Source organism: Varanus komodoensis, unplaced genomic scaffold (genome assembly GCF_004798865.1).
Source record: "Varanus komodoensis strain SLA01 unplaced genomic scaffold, ASM479886v1 scaffold8, whole genome shotgun sequence".
NCBI classification, from domain to species: Eukaryota; Metazoa; Chordata; class Lepidosauria; order Squamata; family Varanidae; genus Varanus; species Varanus komodoensis.
This window is the reverse complement of record NW_025336481.1, coordinates 22108994-22132167: the sequence shown is the minus strand read 5'-3', so window position 1 is coordinate 22132167 and position 23174 is coordinate 22108994. Positions and strand designations below refer to the sequence as shown.

The 23174-nt window shown below is 39.9% G+C and overlaps 1 protein-coding gene across 3 annotated transcripts in view; it reads right to left on the bottom strand.

Moving 5' to 3' along the window:
* Window positions 1–918: 918 nt before the first annotated feature.
* The window catches only part of ANKS1B (ankyrin repeat and sterile alpha motif domain containing 1B), a 325003-nt gene continuing 302747 nt past the window's right edge, over window positions 919–23174 (bottom strand). For 2 of the 3 annotated variants that reach the window (XM_044454762.1, XM_044454763.1), the window contains 6 exons: window positions 17362–17490; window positions 16054–16125; window positions 12176–12262; window positions 6838–6975; window positions 5357–5524; window positions 919–1116 (listed from right to left, as the gene is read on the bottom strand). In XM_044454762.1, the coding sequence (XP_044310697.1) occupies window positions 1009–1116; window positions 5357–5524; window positions 6838–6975; window positions 12176–12262; window positions 16054–16125; window positions 17362–17490 (702 nt within the window). In that variant the 3' untranslated portion in view covers window positions 919–1008. Of the gene's footprint in view, window positions 1117–5356; window positions 5525–6837; window positions 6976–12175; window positions 12263–16053; window positions 16126–17361; window positions 17491–22912; window positions 22988–23174 lie in introns of all 3 variants that reach the window. The other variant, XM_044454764.1, reaches the window with a different exon arrangement.

The window sequence follows — 23174 nt, the reverse complement described above, 5'->3', positions numbered from 1 at the left end:
TTTGATAAAATTTCCAGTTTTGATTAAAACCATCTTTCAGATTGTTAAAAACTCAAACACATGGCTATAATAACTTGAAAAACTGTGTACAGTTGCTTGTCCCTGTAGTGCAATTGTTGGGCGGCTTCTGTTTTACTCCTAGATAAAGTGACGCACCCAGTGTATTGATGCCTCAGTGTCGCCGCTGTTGCAACAGTACAGCAGCAGTTTATTTAACTTTAAAATAAATCCAAATTCTCTTCATAATGACTTGCTTTATCATAAATATGCATACTTACTCTTATAGTTCTCCTTTCTCCCACAAAAATATTTAATACAAGGTGCACTTTCATGCATTATTATATTACTTCCTCTTTTTTAAGCCATTCATAAAACTCTGATTTGTTGTCATACTGCTATACAGAACCTAATTTCTCTAGAGAATTAAATGGCATGAAGTTTACATAAAACCTGCAAATAGCAAATTAGTAATGTCTTGCTATTACTACTTTTTAAAATATATTAAGCAGTAGAATTTATATAGAACTCCCATGATTTTCATTGACATTTCTCAAAGTTTGTACTAAATAATCTGGGTCTGATTCAATTTTAAAACTGCTGTGACTGAAATAATAAAAAAAACCTACAACTGAATGTTGTTTTACTAAGCAGCATTAATGTTAGAGACCTTTGTAAAAGTAGAACATTAGAATAAGAAATTAAAGAAAGCACTGTGGCGAAGTCGTAAGAGAAGTGCGTGCGTGAAAACAATCTCCCACGCCTCTTGTGGGCCGTACTTGGAAAGTCTTCATCCCATGTCATTCTTTTGTCAGTGCTGCAGGAAGAACAATCACCAGAAATGACCAGCAGCCTTTTAATTTTTTCCATTGTTATGTTTTTGCTAGTTTCAAGGCCACTCATATAGTGCAGTCTTCCCCTCTACTAGACTGAAGAGTTGCCGTCAAGGAAAGGCTGTGCTATGACTGCTTTGAGTGCAAGGCACAACAAGAAACAGAGGACAGTTCACCATCAGAATATTGTGGTTTCATACTTGGTATTTATCCCTCTTTTGGCTTCTTGTCCTGGTTCTACAATCCATGGTAGGTTGGCAAGAGTCTTTTGTTCAGTGGGATCTATCTGCTTTGAAACAAATGAAAAGAAACACAGCAATGCTTTATCTACTCTGGCTGCTGAACTTTAAAACCGCGCTCAAACTGGGTCACAGTGGCACAGCATTATGCACATAGCATGTACCATGTATTGCTTTCCTGGGGCTGCAGTCTATATTATGTCTTGTCATGATAACCCAAGGGAGCATTGACTCGTTTCACTTATAAAGAGTCAGCTCCTACTACTGGGCTGGCAGAACAAGACAAGTGGCTATGTTAAATCTGCAGCTAAATACATATAATAGCAAATGTTTCCAGCTTTTATACGGTTCTGTTCTCAGTAGCCTAAAGAGCCTGTGCTTGGGGACTTGAGGTTACAAAGATCTCTCCCTTCCTCCTCTCTCTCTCTCTCTGTGATATGCCATAGCCCCAGTTCAAATGTGCGAGTACTTGGCTTTATCAAACAAGCTCCCCAATCAGCTGTTTCACAAGCAGTGGTTAAATCCAGCCAATGCATGCTGCCCCCAATTTTCCAGTTTGGAAGTACAGCTGCTTGCACACCACTCAGAGGATCAAGTGTTAACTTCTCCTACCATTCAGTTTGCTTGGCTGCTGCAACTCATTTAAGTAACTATAATCTCTGTAATCTAGTAAGGGAGCTGGTAGTTAAATCCTACTTCTCAATCACACAGAAGCTTATAGGTGTTTCCAGCCAAATCTGTGTGCTGAACACATAAAGGAACTTTACTTGGATATGTGGGAGGCAGGGCTCATATGTGCAGCCTCTCCACCTACACAGTTTTGATCTCTCCATATTCAGGTGATGGACTGAACAGCACTAATGCTTGTTTAATATCTATTCACAGGGGAGTTTGTTTTGTTTGGTAACTGCCTCTTCTACAAGATAATAAACTGCCTCTAGTTTATTATCTTGTTGCATATAGGGCTGACAGCTGAAGCCGACAAAGACCCTCCAGGATAGCTGACTCCCAGCCAAGCAAGTTTATTTCTCCCTTTTCCACAAATAAGATTTATGGCTTGCTTAGGCCAGAAGACCTTGGCATAAGCTCAAGGGAAAGTGGCAAAAGACTCTTGTTCTGTATCTTCTAGCCAGACATCTTTAGAAAAAAGTGGCAGCACTGGAGGGAATGCTGCTGGTTGGGAGGCATCTTTCAACCCATCAGTTTTATCTGCTGTGTAACAGAGTGAGACTGTCCAATGTGTTAAGGGTGCCAACCTGTAAAGATTTTTAATCATCTGCTGTATGGTGGTGATTTTGAGAGATGGCTCTAATTCTTTGAGCTGATTCATTATTTTAAGGATGTGGATGGCCCCCCTCTTTTTACTTTTGCCTGTCAGGATTCCAGTGTGAACGTCGAGGAAGAGGCAGATCACTAGTGGGTGGCTTTGCTTTTTTGTGTGGTTTTGTTTTTTGCTCTAAATCCCATGGGAATGGTACTTTAGGCAAAGACTGAATTAAGTGGAGGCTTTAAAATGTCTTCCCTTTTCTATTTATGTGGTTCACAGAAGAAGAGGGAATACGAAGCCTTTTTTGTAAGATTAGAACAATACTGGCTGCTCTTAAAGTCTTCTGTTGCAGTACTCTGGGAGGAGGGGGTAGTATGTAGTACATTTTGTAGTAAGTTTGAAAAGATGTTTCTGAGCATCAGTTGGCAGCCATTACAAAGGTAGTGGTTAAATGATCAAATGACTGCAGTTGGACTGACCTTTACAGGAGAAGGGGAATAACTTGGCGCCATTCTCTCATCCTTTCAGGTTATCTGTCAGCCAAGGTCCTGACAGCTGCAGCAGCAATTCCTCTCCACTTGTCTGAAGGTGGTGCTTTTGAATGCCAGATCAGTAAATAAGAAGAACTTATCCATGCAGAATCTGTTGCTTGATGCAGAAGCTGGCCTGATGGTACTGGGCAGCCACAGCATCCATGCAGAGGCCATCTTGCTAGAAATGCTCAGCAAGATGTCTCAAAGGGAACTATGAGACTTTCCCTCATGATCTCAGACCCCATTCATACAAGTGGACGCATTGTAGATTTGATATTTGTTCTAGATAAGAAGAATGGCAGTGTGTGGTTCCCTTTGTCAAGGACAAATCTTCTACCCAGTGGGCTTTAACTAACAGGAGCCCTTCACCTTCACAGGGGTAGGGAACCTATTCCAAAAATCTGCCTCTAGAATAAGATGGCTCTGAATGGCTTCCTGACAGTTCCATTAGAGTTTTCTGCTCCCTTGCCTGGTGATTCTGGTAAGGCCCTGGCTGGTCCATCAAAGATCATCCTCCCCTTGCTTCCAGAGGTCCTATAAACTCATGGTGATGAAGCAGCAGGGATGTTCAGATGAACCAGAGCAACAACAGAAGAAAAAAAACACATACTGGAGCCATATTAAGGACCTTATGCTGATGATAACAGCCCTATAGCTAGATAATGCAGTAATGACTTCCTCGCATCTGCCTCTGTTTTGAGTAGGCAAAAAATCCAGGGCCAGAGAAAACGAAGGATAAAATATCCAAAGAGATGATTTTGCTACATACTTTGCAGAAAAAAATGCTTCAATCTGCTGCAGCTTACATAGCACAGAACACATCCTAAGGACATTCCTTTCAAGGAGAATTTCAGCTTTTAAAGGCTGCAGATGTGGACAGTATCGTAAGACCATCTATTTTTGCACTTAATATTAACCATAACTGATTAAAGCTGCCTGAGGCTTGGGAAAATGGTGGATGCCCCCTTAGAGAGTGGTGTAGTTCTAGTTAGTCTTAAGATGCCTGTTGTAAGACTTGCTGAAAAAGCCCTCTTCGGACTATGCCATGTTCCCACTTTTAGGAAGGGTTTTGAGAACACAGTGGCATTTCTTTTATGCAAGTTGCTGAAAAAGAATTAGCTAGTCACATTTCAATTTGTCTTCAGTACTGGTTTTAGGTCCAAGACAACTTTGGTCACTTGCTAGACCATTGGTGCTAGGAAACGGACAGAAAACTATGTTTCTGTTGCTTCTACTAGACCTCTCGGCTGTGTTCAATACCTTTGTCCATGGTTTCCTTCTGACTGCTTGGCAGGCCTGAGATTAGGAGGAACAGTTTTGTGATCATTCTACTGTGTACATGCAGGTGGTCAAAAAGTGCTGTTTGGCAGTTTGGCCATTGGGTTACGGTGTCCTACACTTTACTTACATCCAGATTTGATACTGCAAGTCACTCTGCATAGGGCTACCTTTGAAGAGTCTTGAGAAGCGTCAATTGGTGGCTGCAATTGAACGTAGCTGTAAGGATGCTGGTTGGTGCATGCCCAGGTATGCTAGAGGCTGGGCAACATCAGCCTACTGCACCCTTGTGTGGACCCCACTAGTGCCTTTGAATAAACAAAAGGGTGTTCCATAGTGGCTTCAGAATACTAAATGAATCAAACTGAGCTTGCCCCCAAACTAAGCTGAATCCTTTTGGCACTATTGTATGCTATGGTGTGGTTTGCCACCAATCCTTAATAAGACAAACAAATCCTAGTGCAGCCCATGCGAGAGGTCCAAGGGTTGAAAATGGGCCCCTAGACATCATTCACTTGTTTACTCTGTATTACCCTGTATCCTGCAGCAGCTGCACTGGTTGCCAGTTTGCATAGTCCAAAGTTTGCTGATTACCTTTAAAACCCTAAATGTCTTAGGCTCGCCTCCTCTCATACAGTCCTGCCTGACTTCTCAGATCAAGATGAAAGGTCCTTCTCTCTGCCTCAGTTAGTGTAAAGGCATGATCCACAGTGGCCAAGCAATAGGCCTTTCTCAGTGCCTGCACCAAAACTGTGAAACACATGAAGCTCTGGCTGCCTTTCACCAGTGGATAAACATAAGGTCAATCCAGCAGGCATTTGCCTATCTATTACATTTCTACTGTGTTATGTGAAGGCAATGTTTTATTGGTTGTCTCTGCATTTACTGGATTTTACTACAGTGTGATAGTAAAACACTGCAAGCTACCTCCATTGGCATTAAGAGAGTTCTACAACTCTTCCATAAGAAGCCATCTTCAGTTGCTGATGATTTTTTTTCCTACATTATTGGATGGTATTATGAAATTACATATGTAATAGTCCTCTGCAGGGGCTTGCTTGTTTCCATGCAGGGGTAAAGCAGGGAGAAGACCGCAAAGGCTTGAAAAGGGCTTTCAGCATCTCTCAGAACAATAGCCTTTTTACCATAATTCCTATCAAAATGTCAGGAGCAACAGGTTTATCTTGTATATTTGCATCCCTTACTCACCACAGATTTTCGAATGCTAACACGTGGTTTTGGGATTGGTTTGGTGGGCTTATTATCAAAGCTTTCAGGAAGGGTTGAAGAATGGCCTCCTTTTCGAGCTTGAAGTGCAAGTTGGTAGGCTACTTCAAATGCCTGTCCCAATGTGAGAATTATTTCATAGGCTAAATTCTGAAAGAGCAATAAACAGGAGCATTAAAATGAGTTAGTTTGAACACAGATTCATAAAGCGCCATTTACTTATTTATTGCATTTGTGTGCCTCCCCATAGCCAGAGGCTCTCTGGGTGGCTCACAGTGCAATATAAAAATACAAATAAAAATAACAACCAAAACCATAAAACATAATAAGATTAACATACAATATAAATACAACCATATAAAATGGAACTGGAGGAAAGGCAATGTTGTTTATCTCTGGAACATAGAATGCAATGTTATTTATCTCTGGAAAGTGCTATTGAAAACAATAAGAATTAGTATAAACAGTAATACCTTAATAGTACAAATACCCCGGGGAATATATACTTCATCTCTCTTCCCTCCCCACCCCCACCCCCACACAAACACAAGGTATGTAGAATGTTCAAGGTAGGGCCATCAGCTGAACCTTAGTAGGTTCCAAGTTTACTTAGGCATAGTCTTCTCAATCAATGGAGTTTGAATTAATATGGCTAAACTAATTTCTATTGATTCTGATGGTTCAATTCCATTTATGATTAAGTCTAATGGGAATAGGACAAACTGAGTGCACAGAATTCTGCAAATGCTGTAGAACACTTTGCTTGCACAATTCGGTTTGATTGTTTAATTTGAGAATCCAGTACTGGTTTCCTAGATTTTGTTTCTACTTCCCTCTTACAATTATTTTGACACACAGAATTGCTATTCTAGACACAGAATCCCATTTTGGCACATTCCTGGCTGATCTCTGACTGACTTGTCTCGATATGATTCTAATATTACCGTCCTGGGACTCTTGGTAAAGAGGTCAATATAAAATAGATAGATAGATAGCTGTTTTGATCTGGGGACATTCTACCCAGTTAAATCCAGAAATTGTTTCCCTATCTACATAATGTGATACCACTGTACAACCTAATCCATGTTGCTTCAGCACTTCATGTTACGATCAGGAAAATGTGTGGCATTTGTACATGACGCATTGTAACTGATCCTATGCTGGTATAGATTTGGCTTTATTGGTTCATGACAGCCAAAAGAAGTGCTTCACAGGATGCATAAATAAACTGCAGAACGAGTTACCAGAGGATGCAGTGATAGCCACCAACTTAAACAGCTGTATTCAATCCTGAATGACATTCATTACAGCTGAAACTGCATCACAAGATTGAATGGCTTGATTCTCCAGTTATACTTTAATTTCAAGTAACTTCCACTACTCAGCTACATCACATTCTAAGGTACCCATTATGAAAATGTCTAATAGAAAGCAATAAATTAGAAAATGCTGTATAAACTGACCACATCAAAGGCTGTAAACACATGGCAGTAATGGTGATTTGTCTTCAAGTCTTTTGTGATGTAAGCAAACGTAGAGAGGTCTTCAGGGTCTTGTGCAGCACAGGAAATGTTACGAATTTCATGTTCAGCAATAATATTCTGAATGTAAGGAAAATAACTATGTTTAATCAGCACCAGAAAATACACACAGGCAACCCCTCAAACATTTATTTAGCTGCAATATGAAATTATGAACATCTCAGGGTAGGAGAAATAGCACTCCTCATCATTAGACTGGTTTACCAACAGAGAACTCATTAAACTCAGTCCCATAGGTAATATGCTAGCAGAAATGTTTAAAAGATTAATCTCTGTATTTTTATTCAGTTATAAGTATAATGAAATACATTTGCAGTCCAATTCTATGTTGCTTCATAATCCATTGATCTCCAAGTGTGTTGATTTAGAATCACATGACCCTCCTCTTCTTTCACTACTGCACTGCAATACTCATGACCACGGTGGCTAATGAGTCATAAGATTGGTTCTCCCCATTTTTCTATGCCAGTGAGTTAAGAATTCTATCCTGTTCTAGTGACTGAGAAACTATACACATGCTTTAATAAATTAACATGATTCCTCTGAAGGTAGAAAGCCAAAACCTTTTCTCTTAGTCACAGGCTATACTCTGCTAGAAAAGTGAATGGCACATCTCCTTTCTTTCTCAAGCCTTTCTAATTAAAAAATAAGAATTATTAATAAGATGTTGGCATTTATTTTAACTTAGAGTGCAATAGCTTTGTACAACTGGGATGTGGAGAAAATAAACAAGCCATACAAAGCAAGGGACACAGTCCCTATTAGTGAAACAGACAAGGAAAGATGCATATAATCACTTTGTGTAACGAAAAAAGATTTGCGCCTCTGCTGCATTTGCCTTCGGTAAACATTATTTCAGGGGGCATGGATGGATTCCCTTACATGCTCATTCTCTTTGGGCTAAAAAAACCCAGAAAGAGTGCTGTGCCACAGTCCCAAACCCTCCTGTGTGCCCCAAGAGCACTGCTTCTTTCACCCATTGTTTTGTTCTTAAGCACGTGATTAATGCTTATGTACTGAATCAGCACCTTTGCCAGTCTTCGTCCCTGCTCCCTCCCATCATTAATCTGTTGCCCATGAAAAATCAATTCTGAGAAACACTCTTCTGGCAAATACCAGACAATCTCATTGGAACATTAATTTAGCTCACTATTTTGCTAATATATACTGAAAACTATCATGATTTAAAGATACGAACTTGTTTCAAATAACAATCAAAACTAAGAAAATCATAATCTAGCCCACTATTAATCCTATTATCTCAAATTGTTGGAGGATTTTTGAAGCTATTATTTCTGCATAAAGTTTTGCCTATGGAGAACCACAATCAAATTAATGATTATGTCTTAATGAGCACCAATTTATAAAGATCTTTAAACCCAGTAGTGTTTAATACTTATTTAATTATACATTACTTCAAGCAAAGCCCAATACTATGCCTTCAGTTTATTTTCATTGTTCTTAGTTTCAAATCTTTACAATGATACTAAAATACAGGGCTTCAGTTTCCTACAAATAAAATCATTGCCATAGGATATAGACTGTGTTAATGCCACCCCTAAGGGAAACAACAAGGTTTTCAAAATTAGATTTTTCTAATACTCAGAAGGAATTAGAACTGGAAACATTACTTAACACTAAAACCAGAATCCAGTTTTAAAACTCAGTGGACCTCATGGTTTTCCACTTATGTTTCAGACTCAACTCTGGTTCACTGAAAGGTCTTCTATAATTTGAAATCTCTCAAGTGAGCATGGCATGTTTGAGAGTTTATTTATAGTATATATAGCTGTGTGTGTGAAACCAGTGAATCTCTTGAGAAAAAATGAAAGTTGAAGCTTTAAATCCTAAAATTGTAGCTAGTTTTCCTTTTATAAAGTAGAAACAATCACACAATTCTGTTAGTTTGAACTCCTCGATAAGACCATTTGAGATTGCAAAAATGAGCCAGCTTGGTTACTGTCTCCATTAGGAATAGCGTGAAGTGACTGGCCAGGGTCACTCAACCATATGAGAGGTAACATTAAATTTCACTGCCGTTAGTGAAGTGCTAACTGCATTTTTAATGCATTTCAGATATGCCTAAGTACTCTTACTTGTGCCAGGATGCATTAAGAGGAGTTCTTAAAATAATAAAAACATACCTAGTTTGTTCTACTTTTATGAGCAGGGTAACACTGCTCTTAACAAGTGAGCTATAGCAGCCTACAGATTAAGTAATCTAAGGGATCTTTGCCTAATGAGTCTATCTAGTTCACAGAACATACAGTCTTCTTTGAGCAATACATCTGCCATAACACTGTTCACAACTAGACTTTCCATGGTTAAATATGTATGTTGCTTAACTTGTATTGCATGAGTAAACACAGTCTCACAGTTGAGTATGCCTATTATTGAAATCTCCTTCATGGATCACTGCCTTGCCATGGTGAAGGGGCTTGCGTAGCTCAATGAAGCTATAAGCTATGCCGTGCAGGGCCACCCAAGATGGACAGGTCATAGCAGAGGGCTCTGACAAAACGTGATCCACTGGAGAAGGAAATGGCAACTCACTCCAGTATCTTTGCCATGAAAACCCCACGGACAGGACCAAAAGGCAAAAAGATATGACACCGGAAGATGAGCCCCTCAGGCCAGAAGGTGTCCAATATGCTACTGGGGAAGATTGGAGGGCTAGTACTAGTAGCGCCGGAAAGAATGAAGCGACTGGGTCAAAGCCGAAAGGACACTCTGTTGCAGATGTATCTGGTGGTGAAAGGAAAGTCCGATGCTGCAAAGATCTATACTCCATAGGAACCTGAAATGTGAGATCCATGAATCAAGGCAAGCTGGATGTGGTCAAACAAGAAATGACAAGACTGAACATCGACATCTTGGGAATCAGTGAACTAAAATGGACAGGAATGGGTGAATTTAATTCAGATGACCATCAGGTATACTACTTTGGGCAAGAATCCCTCAGAAGAAATGGAGTAGCCCTCATAGTCAATAAAAGAGTAGGAAAAGCAGTACTGGGATACAATCTCCAAAATAACAGAATTATCTCAATTTGAATCCAAGGCAAACCATTCAACATCACAATAGTTCAAGTCTATGCCCCAACCACTGGTGCTGAAGAGGCTGAAGTTGACCGGTTCTATGAAGGCCTACAACACCTTCTAGAATTAACACCCAAAAATGATGTCTGTATCATCATGGGGGATTGGAATGCTAAAGTAGGAAGCCAAAAGATAACCAGAATAACAGGCACTCATTTCACATGCTAGCAAAGTTATGCTCAAAATCCTACGAGCTAGGCTCCAGCAGTATGTGGACCGAGAACTACCAGAAGTACAGGCAGGATTTTGAAGAGGGAGAGGAACTAGAGATCACTTCCTGGCACATAGATGGGGAAGAAATGGAGGTAGTGACAGATTTTATTTCCCTGGGCTCCAAGATCACCGTAGATAGGGACTGCAGCCAAGAAATTAAAAGACACTTGCTCCTGGGGAGGAAAGCTATGACAAATCTAGACAGCATAGTAAAAAGCAATCACCCTGCCAACAAAAGTGCATATGGTCAAGCTATGGTTTTCCCAGTTGCAATGTATGGCTGCGAAAGCTAGACCATAAGGAAGGCTGAGCGCAAAAGGATTGAGGCCTTTGAACTGTGGTACTGGAGGAGACCCCTGCGAGTCCCTTGGACCGCAAGGTGATCAAACCGGTCAGTCCTAGAGGAGATCAACCCTGATTGCTCTTTAGAGGGCCAGATACTGAAGATGAAACTCAAATACTTTGGCTATCTAATGTGAAGGAAGGACTCCCTGGAGAAGAGCCTAATACTGGGAACAATAGATGGCAAAAGAAGAAGGGGACGGCAGAGAATGAGGTGGCTAACTGGAGTAACTGAAGCAGTTGGTGTGAGCTTGAGTGGACTCCCGGGGATAGTGGAAGACAGGAAGGCCTGGAGGAATGTTGTCCATGGGGTTGCGATGGGTCGGACACGACTTCGCGACTAACAACAACAAACAAAATTATTGAAATAGTATTGCACTATGGTGCTACAAGAAAATTGGCGTAAGTCTTCACAACCAGATAAAGGATGAGCTCACATGACATGACAAGCCATCCTGAGAATAAGCCATAGTGGGCTGGTTGTTTTATAAAGCATCTATGATGAGCCCAACTGTTGACTGGACTTACCATGGTACTTTGCTCATTCCCTCCCTCCCCCGTCTTCTTCCAGCCAGTATTCCAGGGAGTGCCACGAGGAGGAGCAAGTCTCCTTTCTCTTACATCCAAAATTGTGAATGATTTCTTGGACAGGAAGTGTCAAATCCACTTTGTGATGCTACCCTGCCCTCAAGGTACTACTGCTAAGTGAATTGCCTCTTGCCTTAAGAGTAGATCCATTGAACAGGACATGGACATGGCAGGGAGTATGTGATCCATTTTGTGTCACAGTAGAGCAGATCACCAGCTTCCACCTCCTGGCTCTCCTTTCCAGTAGCTCAAGAGTAGACCTGTCCACTACTAACAGGGTTCCAGCTTTCCTTCACAGCAGCTGGCAAGATCTACTCTCAAACCAACAGCAAGGATGACTGCTTTACCCTGTGTGAAGGCAAAAGCTTTTGACAAATCCCAATGTGCCACTTAGGCACTTTGGAGGTTGTCAGTGGCACTCAACCTGGCAGCTGCTTGCCAAAAGTGCCAAGGTATTTTTGGTGTTCTTGCCAAAGTTTGTTGGCTGTTGGAATTCACCCATGGTGGATTATATCATCTGGATTTGGATGACACAACTCACCATGGGTGACAACAATTCTAGAATAGCCATGGACACCATCAGGAGGTTTGTTTGGGGAAGAAACAACAACAAGCTACCCTTGGTGAAGTGGGGACTGATCTACTGTAACAAACAAGGATGGGTTGCTGTGCTGTCCAAACCAGGTGATTTTCATTTTGACTAAGCTAGAAAACAGTTTAGCATTATGATGTTAATCCTTGGTCACTCTTCTATGACTTGAGAGTTCGTACAGTTCCATCTGTTTGAGGAGCCACACTCAATGCAAGACAACTGTGTGTGGGAAATGTCGGTTTTTACTTGTTTGCTGCATGAGTGATAGATGCTATTTCTTCAGGTAGTGCAGCTTTTGATGAGAAATTACATATTCAATTTCAGGGGTGGGCAAGTTATGGCCCTCCAAATACAGCACTGGAAGAATGGCTATGACCAAAAAGCAGCCACATATTATAAAAAAATGGAGTAATCAAACAATACCTACCTTATTTGTTGCATCAATAAATTTTACTCCCTTGTAAGAGACAGATAAAACAATAGTAGGGACTTTTTTCATTTGTTCTGTAGATTTCTGAAATTAAAAGCAAACAAGAATGTGGTATATTTAACCATATCTGTCTGTAATATCCTTTCTTCCCAAGGTAATAATAGACTACCTGCATCTGCAAGGAGTAGGAAATAATGGTATTCTTAATTACATATTTTAATATCCTTTCGCTGAAAATGAGTGGACTACATCATGAACAGACATGTCTGCAGACACTCTGTATGAGCACAGGTTGAGCTCACACACTTTGAAACGTCCAAGTGCTAATAAGAGGATAAAACAAAAATGGTTTGCTTTGCCAAAACAGCCTACCTGGGTATTAACGTAGCCGGTGACTTTACAAAATGCTATGTATTCTGGTGCTTTTTTAAGATGTTTGGTATTATAAATCTGCAATTTTATTACTTTATATGTACTTACCTGATTGTTCACCAATGGCCGTACAAATACCAGTATTTGCTGCCCAACAACATTCTGCTTGTAGACACTTGAAATCTTGCTGTAGCAGAGAGTGTCACTAAGAGCAGAGCTAGGACCTGTCTGAAACTGCCTGTCAGTGCTGACAACAATGGACTAGTAGGGCCAAGAGCCTGACTCAGGGTTAAGGCAGCTCCCACATCCTAAGATGTCACAGGTAAACAGTGTTTGTGACAGCAGACAAACAGTCACAGAGAAAATACTATCACCAACCAGATTTCTTTCTTAAGCTGATTTTGCTAAACAATGTCTGTACAAAACTCCATCACAGTGTGACTGTATGACATGACAACCCACCCTGTGAATAAGCTACATGAAACAATCTGTGATGTGCTCAACCAATGATTGAACTCATCATAGGCTGTCCCCACTGCTTCCATCCTGGAAATCCACTGGTATCTCCATGGACTCCCTTACTCACCATAAGCCCTTTTTGCTCACCATGGCTCCCCCCACAAGTTTAAAGATCATTTTAATGCTCTGTGAGTTGATAATGAGTGACAGCCCCTCAAAAATGCCCCAAAAAAGGATATTTCAGGGGCTGTCCTTGGTTCACTACCTTAAAAAAACACTTGCACATTGCAGGAACACATGCAAAAAGGATGCACTTGGGCAGAAAGTGAACTCCCGGAAGCAAGTAGGAATGGTAAGGAGAAGAAAAGCAAAAAAACCAACCCAAAACCAAAAAAACCCCCACTTGTGTTCTTCAAGGGGACACCAAACCAATGATGGTCACTCCTCCATGCTGCTTGGGCATCAGTAGGAGGTCACAGGTAAGCTCAACCTTGGTAAGCTCAGCAACACTGGCAAGGTGTCTTGTTCTTGTTCATTACCTGCTTTCTCGAGCTTACAGTGGGGTCAGTTGCCCAAGTTTGAATGACATGACAATACTTGGTGAATCCAAGAACTCCTACTACATGCCATGGGTTGGTTGTCAGTGTGGCTTGTTGCCCTCAAACAAGCCACCCTGTGTGACAGATTCTGATTTGCATTAAACAATCAACCATGGCTTGTCACCCCAACAATGGGTTGCTGTGCCATGCAAACTCAGTTACAGTGTACCTAGAAACAATTATATCTGTTATAATTAGCACCTTTTGTCTTCAGTTTGCAAAAGGGCCCTAAGTAGCAGTCCTAAGCGTCTTTACACTGGAGCCCTGCAGAGCTACTTTTCCTTAAGCAAGTTGCAGAGAGTTTTGAAAAACATAAACAGCCAGCTGAAACCTAGCAGAAGGGAAGAAACGGACAGCAGCTCAGTCCCTGCATGCGCACACAGCTTTAAATCCATAAGCCAAGGAAACTTGCCATGTACTTTCTGGATATCTAAATGAGTTCAGCGATGAGCCACAAACTCTGTAGGCCTACACTTTGTTAGCTGCAGTTATGCAGAAACATTGGAGGATACATTTTCTCCTCTTCATTTCTGGTGCCAATTTTTCCTTTTACTTTCCCTACCACTGGTTTCAATTGGAGGGAAAATAAGAAGGCCCATCCTAGTTTGCACCCCATCACTTTCTGATCCATTTCTGAGGAAGGAGAGGGATCCAAACCACCAGAGCAGGAAGCACTGCTGCTGCCCAGAAAGGACTTTTATCAGGCAGATTTCCATCAGGCAGGCCTTACAGACACTTCCAGAGTTACTTTTCCTTCGTGATAAAGTTCCTAGCAAGAATTTCTGCAAGAGAGACTGAGCCTTATTTATTTTATTTATTTCTAACTGTAATAATTTGCATCCTTAAAGATGCTGCCAGATAAACTGCAAAACACTACACAAAAATGAAAACCACAATTAAAAAACCAAATCAATGTACCAGTAGGACAATGAAAAGAATAAAATTATTAGTTAACCCCAGTCCATTAAAAAGTAGAAACTCTTATGTTATTTGTCAAGTTGCACTATTAGATAGAATAATGATAGGCATTAAGCTTGATGAGCCATGAGTTGAAGTGCCAACAATTTTCCGGCTTGTTTTTTATAATAATAATATGTTTGAACTCCAGCAAAGAATATTCAGACTCTCTAATGAGAAAGATTTAGGTTACGTTTCACATATTTAATGACATCTTTGGAACACCTTTCAGGAGTGCTTTCATTTTTTAGTTCAGAACCTGCTTCTATAATTTCTCTATACCTTCCAAAATCTAAATATCAGCTTTTTATACTTCTCTGTGGACAGAAACTAAAAATTGAAATAAATTGTGACCCAAGCTTAAATTCAATTGGTATAAACAGATCAAAATAATTATACCAGTAAGTTGATCATTTTATTCCCATCTATTCTCATTGAGTTGGGAAACTATCAGTGACAAAAACTATTTTCAGAGGTCCAAGCCTCATGGACCAATTAGACCCACAAGCTGGGTCTCATCGTCCTTCATGGATTATGAAGGGAATGCCTGAAGCAGGTGCCCTTCCGATACCTTGGACTTCCGCTTCCATCTGCTGCAGGCAGATTGCCAATGAGCACTGGCAACATGTCGAGATATATAAAATTGTTTGCAACGGTAGGTTGAAAGATTATTGATAATAGCTGTGTTTCACTTGCCAAGTCACCATGAGCACATGTAATGTCTGATGGTGTCAATTTGACTGTCTGCACTTGGAAGACAACACACTGGAAGCTGCTCACAGCTGTAAAACTGAAGCCACGCATGCGTACAAATAGCGAGAACATATGCATGTTTATTTTACGTGACACTGCAACACAACATTGTTATCTACGAAGTACATGCTTGAAAACTGCATGATCGTGTTACAAAAAATTGTAAAAAAATCTCATAATGTTTTAAGTAAGTTTATGTTTTTTGTGTTGGGCCGCATTCATAACCATCCTGGGCTGCATGCAGCCTGTGGGCTGCAGGTTGGACACCCCTGATCTAGCTGACCTGCAGGATGACAGGAGTGAGGGGACAAAGATCACATCCATGTGCCTCACACCTGCACTAACATTTGAAGATCAGATTTTCATTTGCCTTTGAAAATAATTTATGTTAACTATCATCCTATTTTTTGTTCATTCTGAAAGGTTGTTGCAAGTGGTAGCATCAATCCCATGCCTACACCACAAGAACCAAGTATGGAGAATTTATTTTGGAGGAAACTCTGGAAAAGTTTCATAGCAGAAGCAGCATTTCCTAGTGGTGGGATCTAATTGATAATTTTATTAAAACATTAAAAATTGTGGAAGTGAGTTTTATAGACCCAAGACCCAAGTCTTATGCATTATGTCCATTTACCATGCAAGTTTAAGACAGAAGACAGCCTACACGTCCCAGCCAGCACAGGCCTTCTTTCTTACATACAACTCTAACTTTAGAAAAAGAATCAATTCACTCACCCTCATTTTTGCACAGGCATCCTGCGTTGATTCTGTTCCTCTTAGCTCTTTTACCAACATAGAACCTAAATACTTAAACACAGAAGCAATTTTTTTCTGTAATTATAAACAGAATAAGCAAATCTTCAAGGACAACTAAATATGTAACCTAATGTATTAATAGTTCCAGCAAGTAATAGACTTGTCACATTTAAAAGAGAGAAATAACAGCAGAATTCATCTTTAAGAAAAATGTAACAGGAAACAAAATGTACCTTTTACTTTAAAATCATACACTGTAACTGCAGTTTTTGCTACGAAAAGCTTCTTATGTACCTAGATGCCGGTCATACAAACAGATAATAATTTGTTCTGCTTCATCATTGCATTTCCAGCAAACAGTGCCTTAGCTCAATATACAAAATGTACAAAATGTTCAGGAGCATAGAGTTCAACATTATTATACTGTATAACGTATAAAGAGTTTCAGTATAATTTAAAGAGACTGAAAAGTTTTTTTGTTTTTTAAAGCTGTATAGTCATGTTAATATCATGCTGTTCAAGATTTGAAGGGGTTTTAATAGGTCCCTTTAGAGTTTAATCTGCTCTATTAATGAACAGTAGATTTAACAGATCCTTTAAGGCTTTAAGAAAATCAAGTACTGGACATTCTTAGGAACACCACTTTTGGAAATACCAATAGGGCTGTTTGCGGTAAAGGTGACTTGCAACAGTCTTGCACCCTACCCCTACCCCAAGGAACTTCTTCATAAAACTTATGTATTCATGGCATGATGAGGTAATGGCTGCTGGCTTGCATAAAGATGTGGCTTGAAGAAAATGATGAAGGGAAAGTCTATCCACAAGAAGCTAAATTTAACTTCTGTGTGCAGAGGCAGTGTGCTTTGAGCATTACGAAGGGATAAATGAGAGTGACAGGCTGCAGCCCTTATGCTTTGCTCATAAACTTCCTAGTCTCTGTTTCTGATCAATTGTAAACCAGAAGTTCTTCTCGAACAAGATACATCAGGGCTGTTATGTCCATCCACCACTGTTACGTCCATATGTCTTTCAGGACTTTATAGTGTCTCTGGATGCTTCCTTTTAAATAAAGAGTAATGCCTGTAACTTCTCATATATTGAAAGAAAAAGAAAGCAATTTCACCTGAATTCTGCTCCCAACATTCTGAATTCTTTCACTGAAATTGCAAGGAAGTCCTTATATTCACAGCTCTGTTAAGTAAATGTGTGTGTGTGAGAGAGAGACATCCCCTAAAATTGGCAATTTTCAATTAGTCTCAAAGGAGACACAGAGATTTGGCAACTTACAAATGCTTTGTAATCACATGACTGGAAGATGAGTTTCTCAGGATGATGCTGCCAGTACTGTACTGGTGTTGATGCTGTTGCTTCATTAGGAGGTCGTAAAGTAATCGATGGCTCACCCCAGTCTCCAGTCTGAAAAATTGCATTTCAAAAGCAAAGTAAGCTAAAGGAGTAAACTAGTTTCTTCAAAATTCTCTTTCTCTGGGTGCAGCCAAATTGCATGGGTTACATATTACTTACTAAATGTGTCAAAAAATAACTAAAGATTGCCACATGGATGGCATTTCTTGCAACAGCTGAGCTTCTAATCTGAATTTTCTAGCTAGTCCCAGATAAGCCTATATTACTTAAATGAAAGCACTGCATGTACAGAACAAACAGAATACAACAACTAGCTAGAAGTTTCAGATAACAGGGTAAAAAAGGAAAGTTGAACTAACAGCCTCATCCTATCCAGGAATGTTGAACATCTTTCAGCATGACAGCCAAATTCAATTTAAAAGATGGTCTTAGGGGCTGCATTTTGGAATGGGTAGAGTCAAAAATATCAGTCTACTTTAGCTTAAAGCTCTTACTGCTATTACCAAACCCCAAGACATTTTGACCTCTTCAAATCAGGGAGAAGGGAGTTGTAGAAAAGTCGAGGAACCACCAGTGGGGGTGAATGATGGGAAGGGAAAGGGAGATGGGGCCCCTACAGGCTGCACTGGGATGTCAGGAAGGTTGCCTTTGGCCCTGAAACTGAGGATCCTCACCCAGATCTGTGAAACTACAGCTGCACAACCTGTGTATTTGTTCTCAAATGTAAACCCTACTTTCTTCAGTGGAATTAGACCTATTAGATTGCATAGACTGGAGCCTTAACTCATCCCTCTGCCCACTTGCTTATGTGCAAATCCCTCAGAAATCAATGGGACTCACTTCTAAGTAAACATGATTAGGATCTGAATACAAGTCTATTATCTCAAACTGACATCCATGGTGCTTAAAAATAAATTAATATTCTTAGAGATGGGAAGAGACATTTGAATGGATTAAATGGAAGTTCCCTTTGGAAGGGACTTTCTAAACTATACATGACATGAAATTTCAAACTACCTCTAAACAATTAGTCACTATCTGCTTCTTTGGTGTCTGTGGTCACAATTCAAAATGCTTTTATTAGAGTTGCACCCCACATTTTTCATGGTTGCAAGGAACCCAACCACGCCCTTTGCTCACTGATTCTCAGAGGGGTTGGGCAGAATCGTTAAACTTTCTAACAATTAGAAACAAACTTGAGAAATAAGATATAATAAAAACAATCAAAAAGGTTTTGAATGTGTATGAGAAAATTTCAGACAAATAAAGTACCATTTTACTTTTCCATTGAGGGAGAGCAAACAAAATAACCATTATACATCCATTTCCATGGGGCACACAATAATGACAAGACAGAAGTTAGTACAGATCTACAATGATAAGCACAAAGTCAACTGGAAGGCACTGAAATTTAGTAACCTTCCCAAGTGGAAACTGAAGCAGATTTGCAGAAACGAGACAACCAAGAACAACTTTGTGCCAACATTACTGACATTCTTCAAAAGCTGACAGTAATGTAGTTCACATGGTGCTTTTCTTTAAAAGCGTTTTGGAGCTGTCTGGAATGGCCTCTTGCAAGAATTCATACTGTAGTTCACAGTGGGCAGCTTCCAGGTTTGGGGATCCAGAGCACCCCCGCCACCAAATGCGTTGCCAAAATTCAGGGATGTAGCAGCAAAAACCTGGTAATTCTGCTTCTAAACAAGGCATGTGAGAGCACAGACCTCACTTGAAGTGTGCTCCTGGAAGTATAATTATTCTTCCAAACAAGGTACATACTTCCTGCACACCCTGCTGTGGAATAGAATCATTTTTTGCCCCCACAGCAGCTAATTCAGTGGTGAGGAACAGCGAAAAGGGCAGGGATGCATGTTGCTCATTCCTGCATTAGCTCTTCTCTGAAAGCAGGGCTTTTTTTTTTTTTGGAAGGAATAGGGCATGTGCATAGCTTTGACTGGGATGCTTCAGTCTTTCAGCAGATGCAAGTCTTTCTGCAGATGTGGAACGTCTGTCAGTTGGGTAGAGATTAATAATGTAATAGTTAACACTTGGCATTTATATAAAGTTTTAAAGTGTTCAAACTCATTCACATATCTTGTTGCAATATCAGCATTAAATGCTCCTTCCCCACAGCACCCAAAGTACTACACAGAGGAAGTGTTGAATGGTGCTAGGCTGAACAGTCTCAGAAAATTGGGCACCTGAATTCCAAAGATCCCCCTTTCCTGCATAGCACAGCCTATCCCTTTCAGCAGTTTCTCCCAAAAGATTGTCTGTCATTTTCTTCTCTCTCTTTTTTTTTAGGGTTGGAGGCGCTCTCCAGGGGAAGGGGGAAGGAGGGAAAGCAAAGGTGCCTCCAGCTGTATCCAAGTCAGTGTAAGAAAAATGCTCCAATGCAGAACATATTCACATTTTATGTAATAGCTGTGCCACATGTGCGCTGGTATTTCTTTAGTGAACCCTGTAAAAGCACAGGTCTCACAACACCCAAGGGCACGTAGAGGGTCTTTAGTGGAGGGATTGGCCAGGGCTCCCTAGCATGAGGAGCCTATTTATTTTTAATATTCCCTTTTGGGCATGGACACTATTCACCATAGCAAGTTTCAATTATGCATGGCAAACATATAAACCACATGAAGTGTCCATCAACTTTTCACAGATCTGTGGTTCACACTTGAATGCTGGGCACAATCTAGCTCAAGGAAAAGTACCTTTAGGTACATGTTTAACTTTTCCCCTGAAATCAACTAGGTTGAAAAGTACTTCTGACTTTGCAGTGCCCTTTGAGAGTGAACATTGTTTAGAGAAAATGACAGTTCAGTGTAATTGACAAGAAACATTAAAGGTTTGTACCCTCCTTGCCCATTTATTAACATAATTATATTGATGTCACTCAAAGAAATGTGATTATATGCTGAGATTTCACTTTCTTCCACCACACTGCTCAGCTTGTCAAAACTATTTTTAGCTCTTGGTATCTGCTTCTATTAAAGCTTTGATTCAAGTAAGATTAACAGGATAAATAAATCCTGGTGTAAGAAAATTTATGCTGAGCATAATATTAAAATGTAATCTTTAGAAAACTTAATATTAGAAAGAAATGACAAAAGCAAAAATTGTGAAGCATCTTTGTATAACCTATCATTGGAGCAGCCACAAAACAAAGGGCACAATGCAAAGTCCTCCCAGGTTTCTGATTTTCAGTGATTCCTGGCCCACTTGAGTGTGTAATTTTGCATAGGATGCATGGCGACAAATGAATATGGAATCCCATTGTTACATAAGTTTACACTATTCACATTTTTGATATTTTACAAAGAGATCTATATTAGCTGTTCTCAGTCCAGGAACTAGAAAGTGACACTCATAGTTAAATGAAAAAAAATGTCCAGATCAGGGAGTATGTATAATACACAATATAGTTCTTTTAAATTAAATCAGTAGAAATTAAAAAGAGGCAAGAGTAAAATACAAAGGAATAGCTGTGGTGAAATACCTGTCTTGAAGCCAATTAAATATTGCCTTCCATATCTGTTACCAGGCAACCATTTACATTTAAATCCCAGTCCTTTAACCAGGAGGTATTAAAAGAAGTACCAACTTCTACCCTCAGAATCATTAGGACTTAAAACTGCTTAATTTTGGTTGGATCATTTTTGCTGTTATTTTTTTTGGAAAATATTCTCTGCAATTATTGAAAATACGTTTTCCATGTTTCATTAATAAAGTGGGAATTACTGATTGCAAGGATGCTCTTTGTTGCATATACAATCAATAATCTTTTTATTCAGCTGAAATTTAATTTAATTCAAAATAGATCATTCCTTTCCATTGTTCAATGAGAAATTTTCATAAATCATAATTATTTTTCAGGTTATTTAGGGAGTATAACTAAGCTCACTCCATCTGAGAGGAAGCAACTTATGTGCCAGTCTAACTTAGGGAGAAAGAGATGACTGGTGGGACAACAGCTACACTACTGATGGTTCCCTGGTGTGGCTATGGGGTTCACCAGGTGTAGATGTACCCCTGGTGGTGTTCTGCCAACTGTGCAAGGGAAGTCGAGGCATGTCAGGTATGCCATGGATCTGCCAAGATGCAAAGCCTCCTTATTCCTGCCTCTCCCTAGATGAGGGAATTAACTGTAAATCAGCCCAAGGGCTGGTGTGGTCATTGCTCTCCTTTGGCAGTTGTGCACGAGAAGAAGAAAAACCTACCCTACACATCTGTCTTAGAAATGGCAGGACACTTGCAGGTCTCTCCCTAAGATGATTCAGTATTTCAGCTGGCTGCCCTAATGGGTCTCTGGGCCCCATGTCCCTTACATCAAAAGGAGGAAATACATAGCCCTCAACATGTTAGTGGGCTGCAAATCTCATCAGACCTAGGCAACTTAGCCAATGATGAGGGATTGTGAGTGTTAGAGGCCAAAAACATCTGGAGAGCCATACATTTCCCATCTTTGTCTTACATCTTCCCCTAACAGTTGGAGGAGGCAAGTGAAGGAATACGTTCAGATGGTATTCTTCATTCCTCTCACATATCTAAAATCTGAGCAGAATTGTCCTTAAAGTTGTCTATTTATTGTTGTATAATTTGTTTGCTTGTTTATTAAACTGTCAGAGCAGTTCTTTATTAGGTAGGCAGAACAGCAACACGACTGCAAAGAGATGCTCAGGTTCTTCTGGATGGTCTAGGGAGCTAGGCATTTTTTCACCTGCTGTTGCAAAGATGGGCTGCAATTAAAGCTGCATCATGAGCTTCATCTTGTGACAGTAATATGAATACTTCCACTGGAAAAAGTATGCACATGATAAGAAATTCATGGGAGAATAAGGGTCTACTTTGCAGCTGCATTAGGAAGCAATTACACATTTAATATCCTCTGGAAGTGGCATACAAAGGTGATCTTAAGTTAAAATTCAAAATGCAGTTCATGTGATAAGGGCATTGCTCCAAGATACTTCCTGTGTCTAAAAATAACTGCAGATTGGAAATGAAGAAGTACAAGATGCCACCCAGGACACACTGAGTACACACTGAAGTGACTTGAAGCATTTTAAAACTGAGGCTAATCACCCTGAGAAATTAAAGAGAAGATCCTTTTTGATCACAAAGAAGGCACAAAACAGCATGAAATTACAAATTTATGTATTTCATACTTCTTTTTGTCTTTGAAAGTGAACAAAGACAATCACCTGCAACACAGGTGATAAAGAAATAAAGATGACAGCTTTAAAAAATCAGACTGGAGCTTTAAAATTTGCACTCAGTTACACAAAAAAACCAACACGCTCATTGCACAGTATGAAAATGAATGTATAAACACATAGAATCCTGGAAATTATTGGATGCAACACATTGCTTCTTGAAGTCTGCAAAGCACAATACCAGTTTCAAGGATTAACAACACCAAGGAAACACACTGAACAGGAATACAGTGACAATGTAGCCATTTATTGAAGTATCTTACATTATGAACCTGATGGACTGCTGAGTAAGGATATCCTGCATTCTGGTTGGTCCATATCTCACAGACAGAAGACTGCTAATATAAACAGAAAACTACATCTCATCTTGTAAATAGTAAAATACAATAACCATTCCCAAGCCCAGGAAGAATAAGCAGTGTGCCCAGGGCATGGGGGCAAAATGACAGCAGGATCTAAAAGAGAAAGATTTAAATTGGCAGCAGCTGTTAAAATCCCATTTAATATATTTGCTGAAGTAGCAAC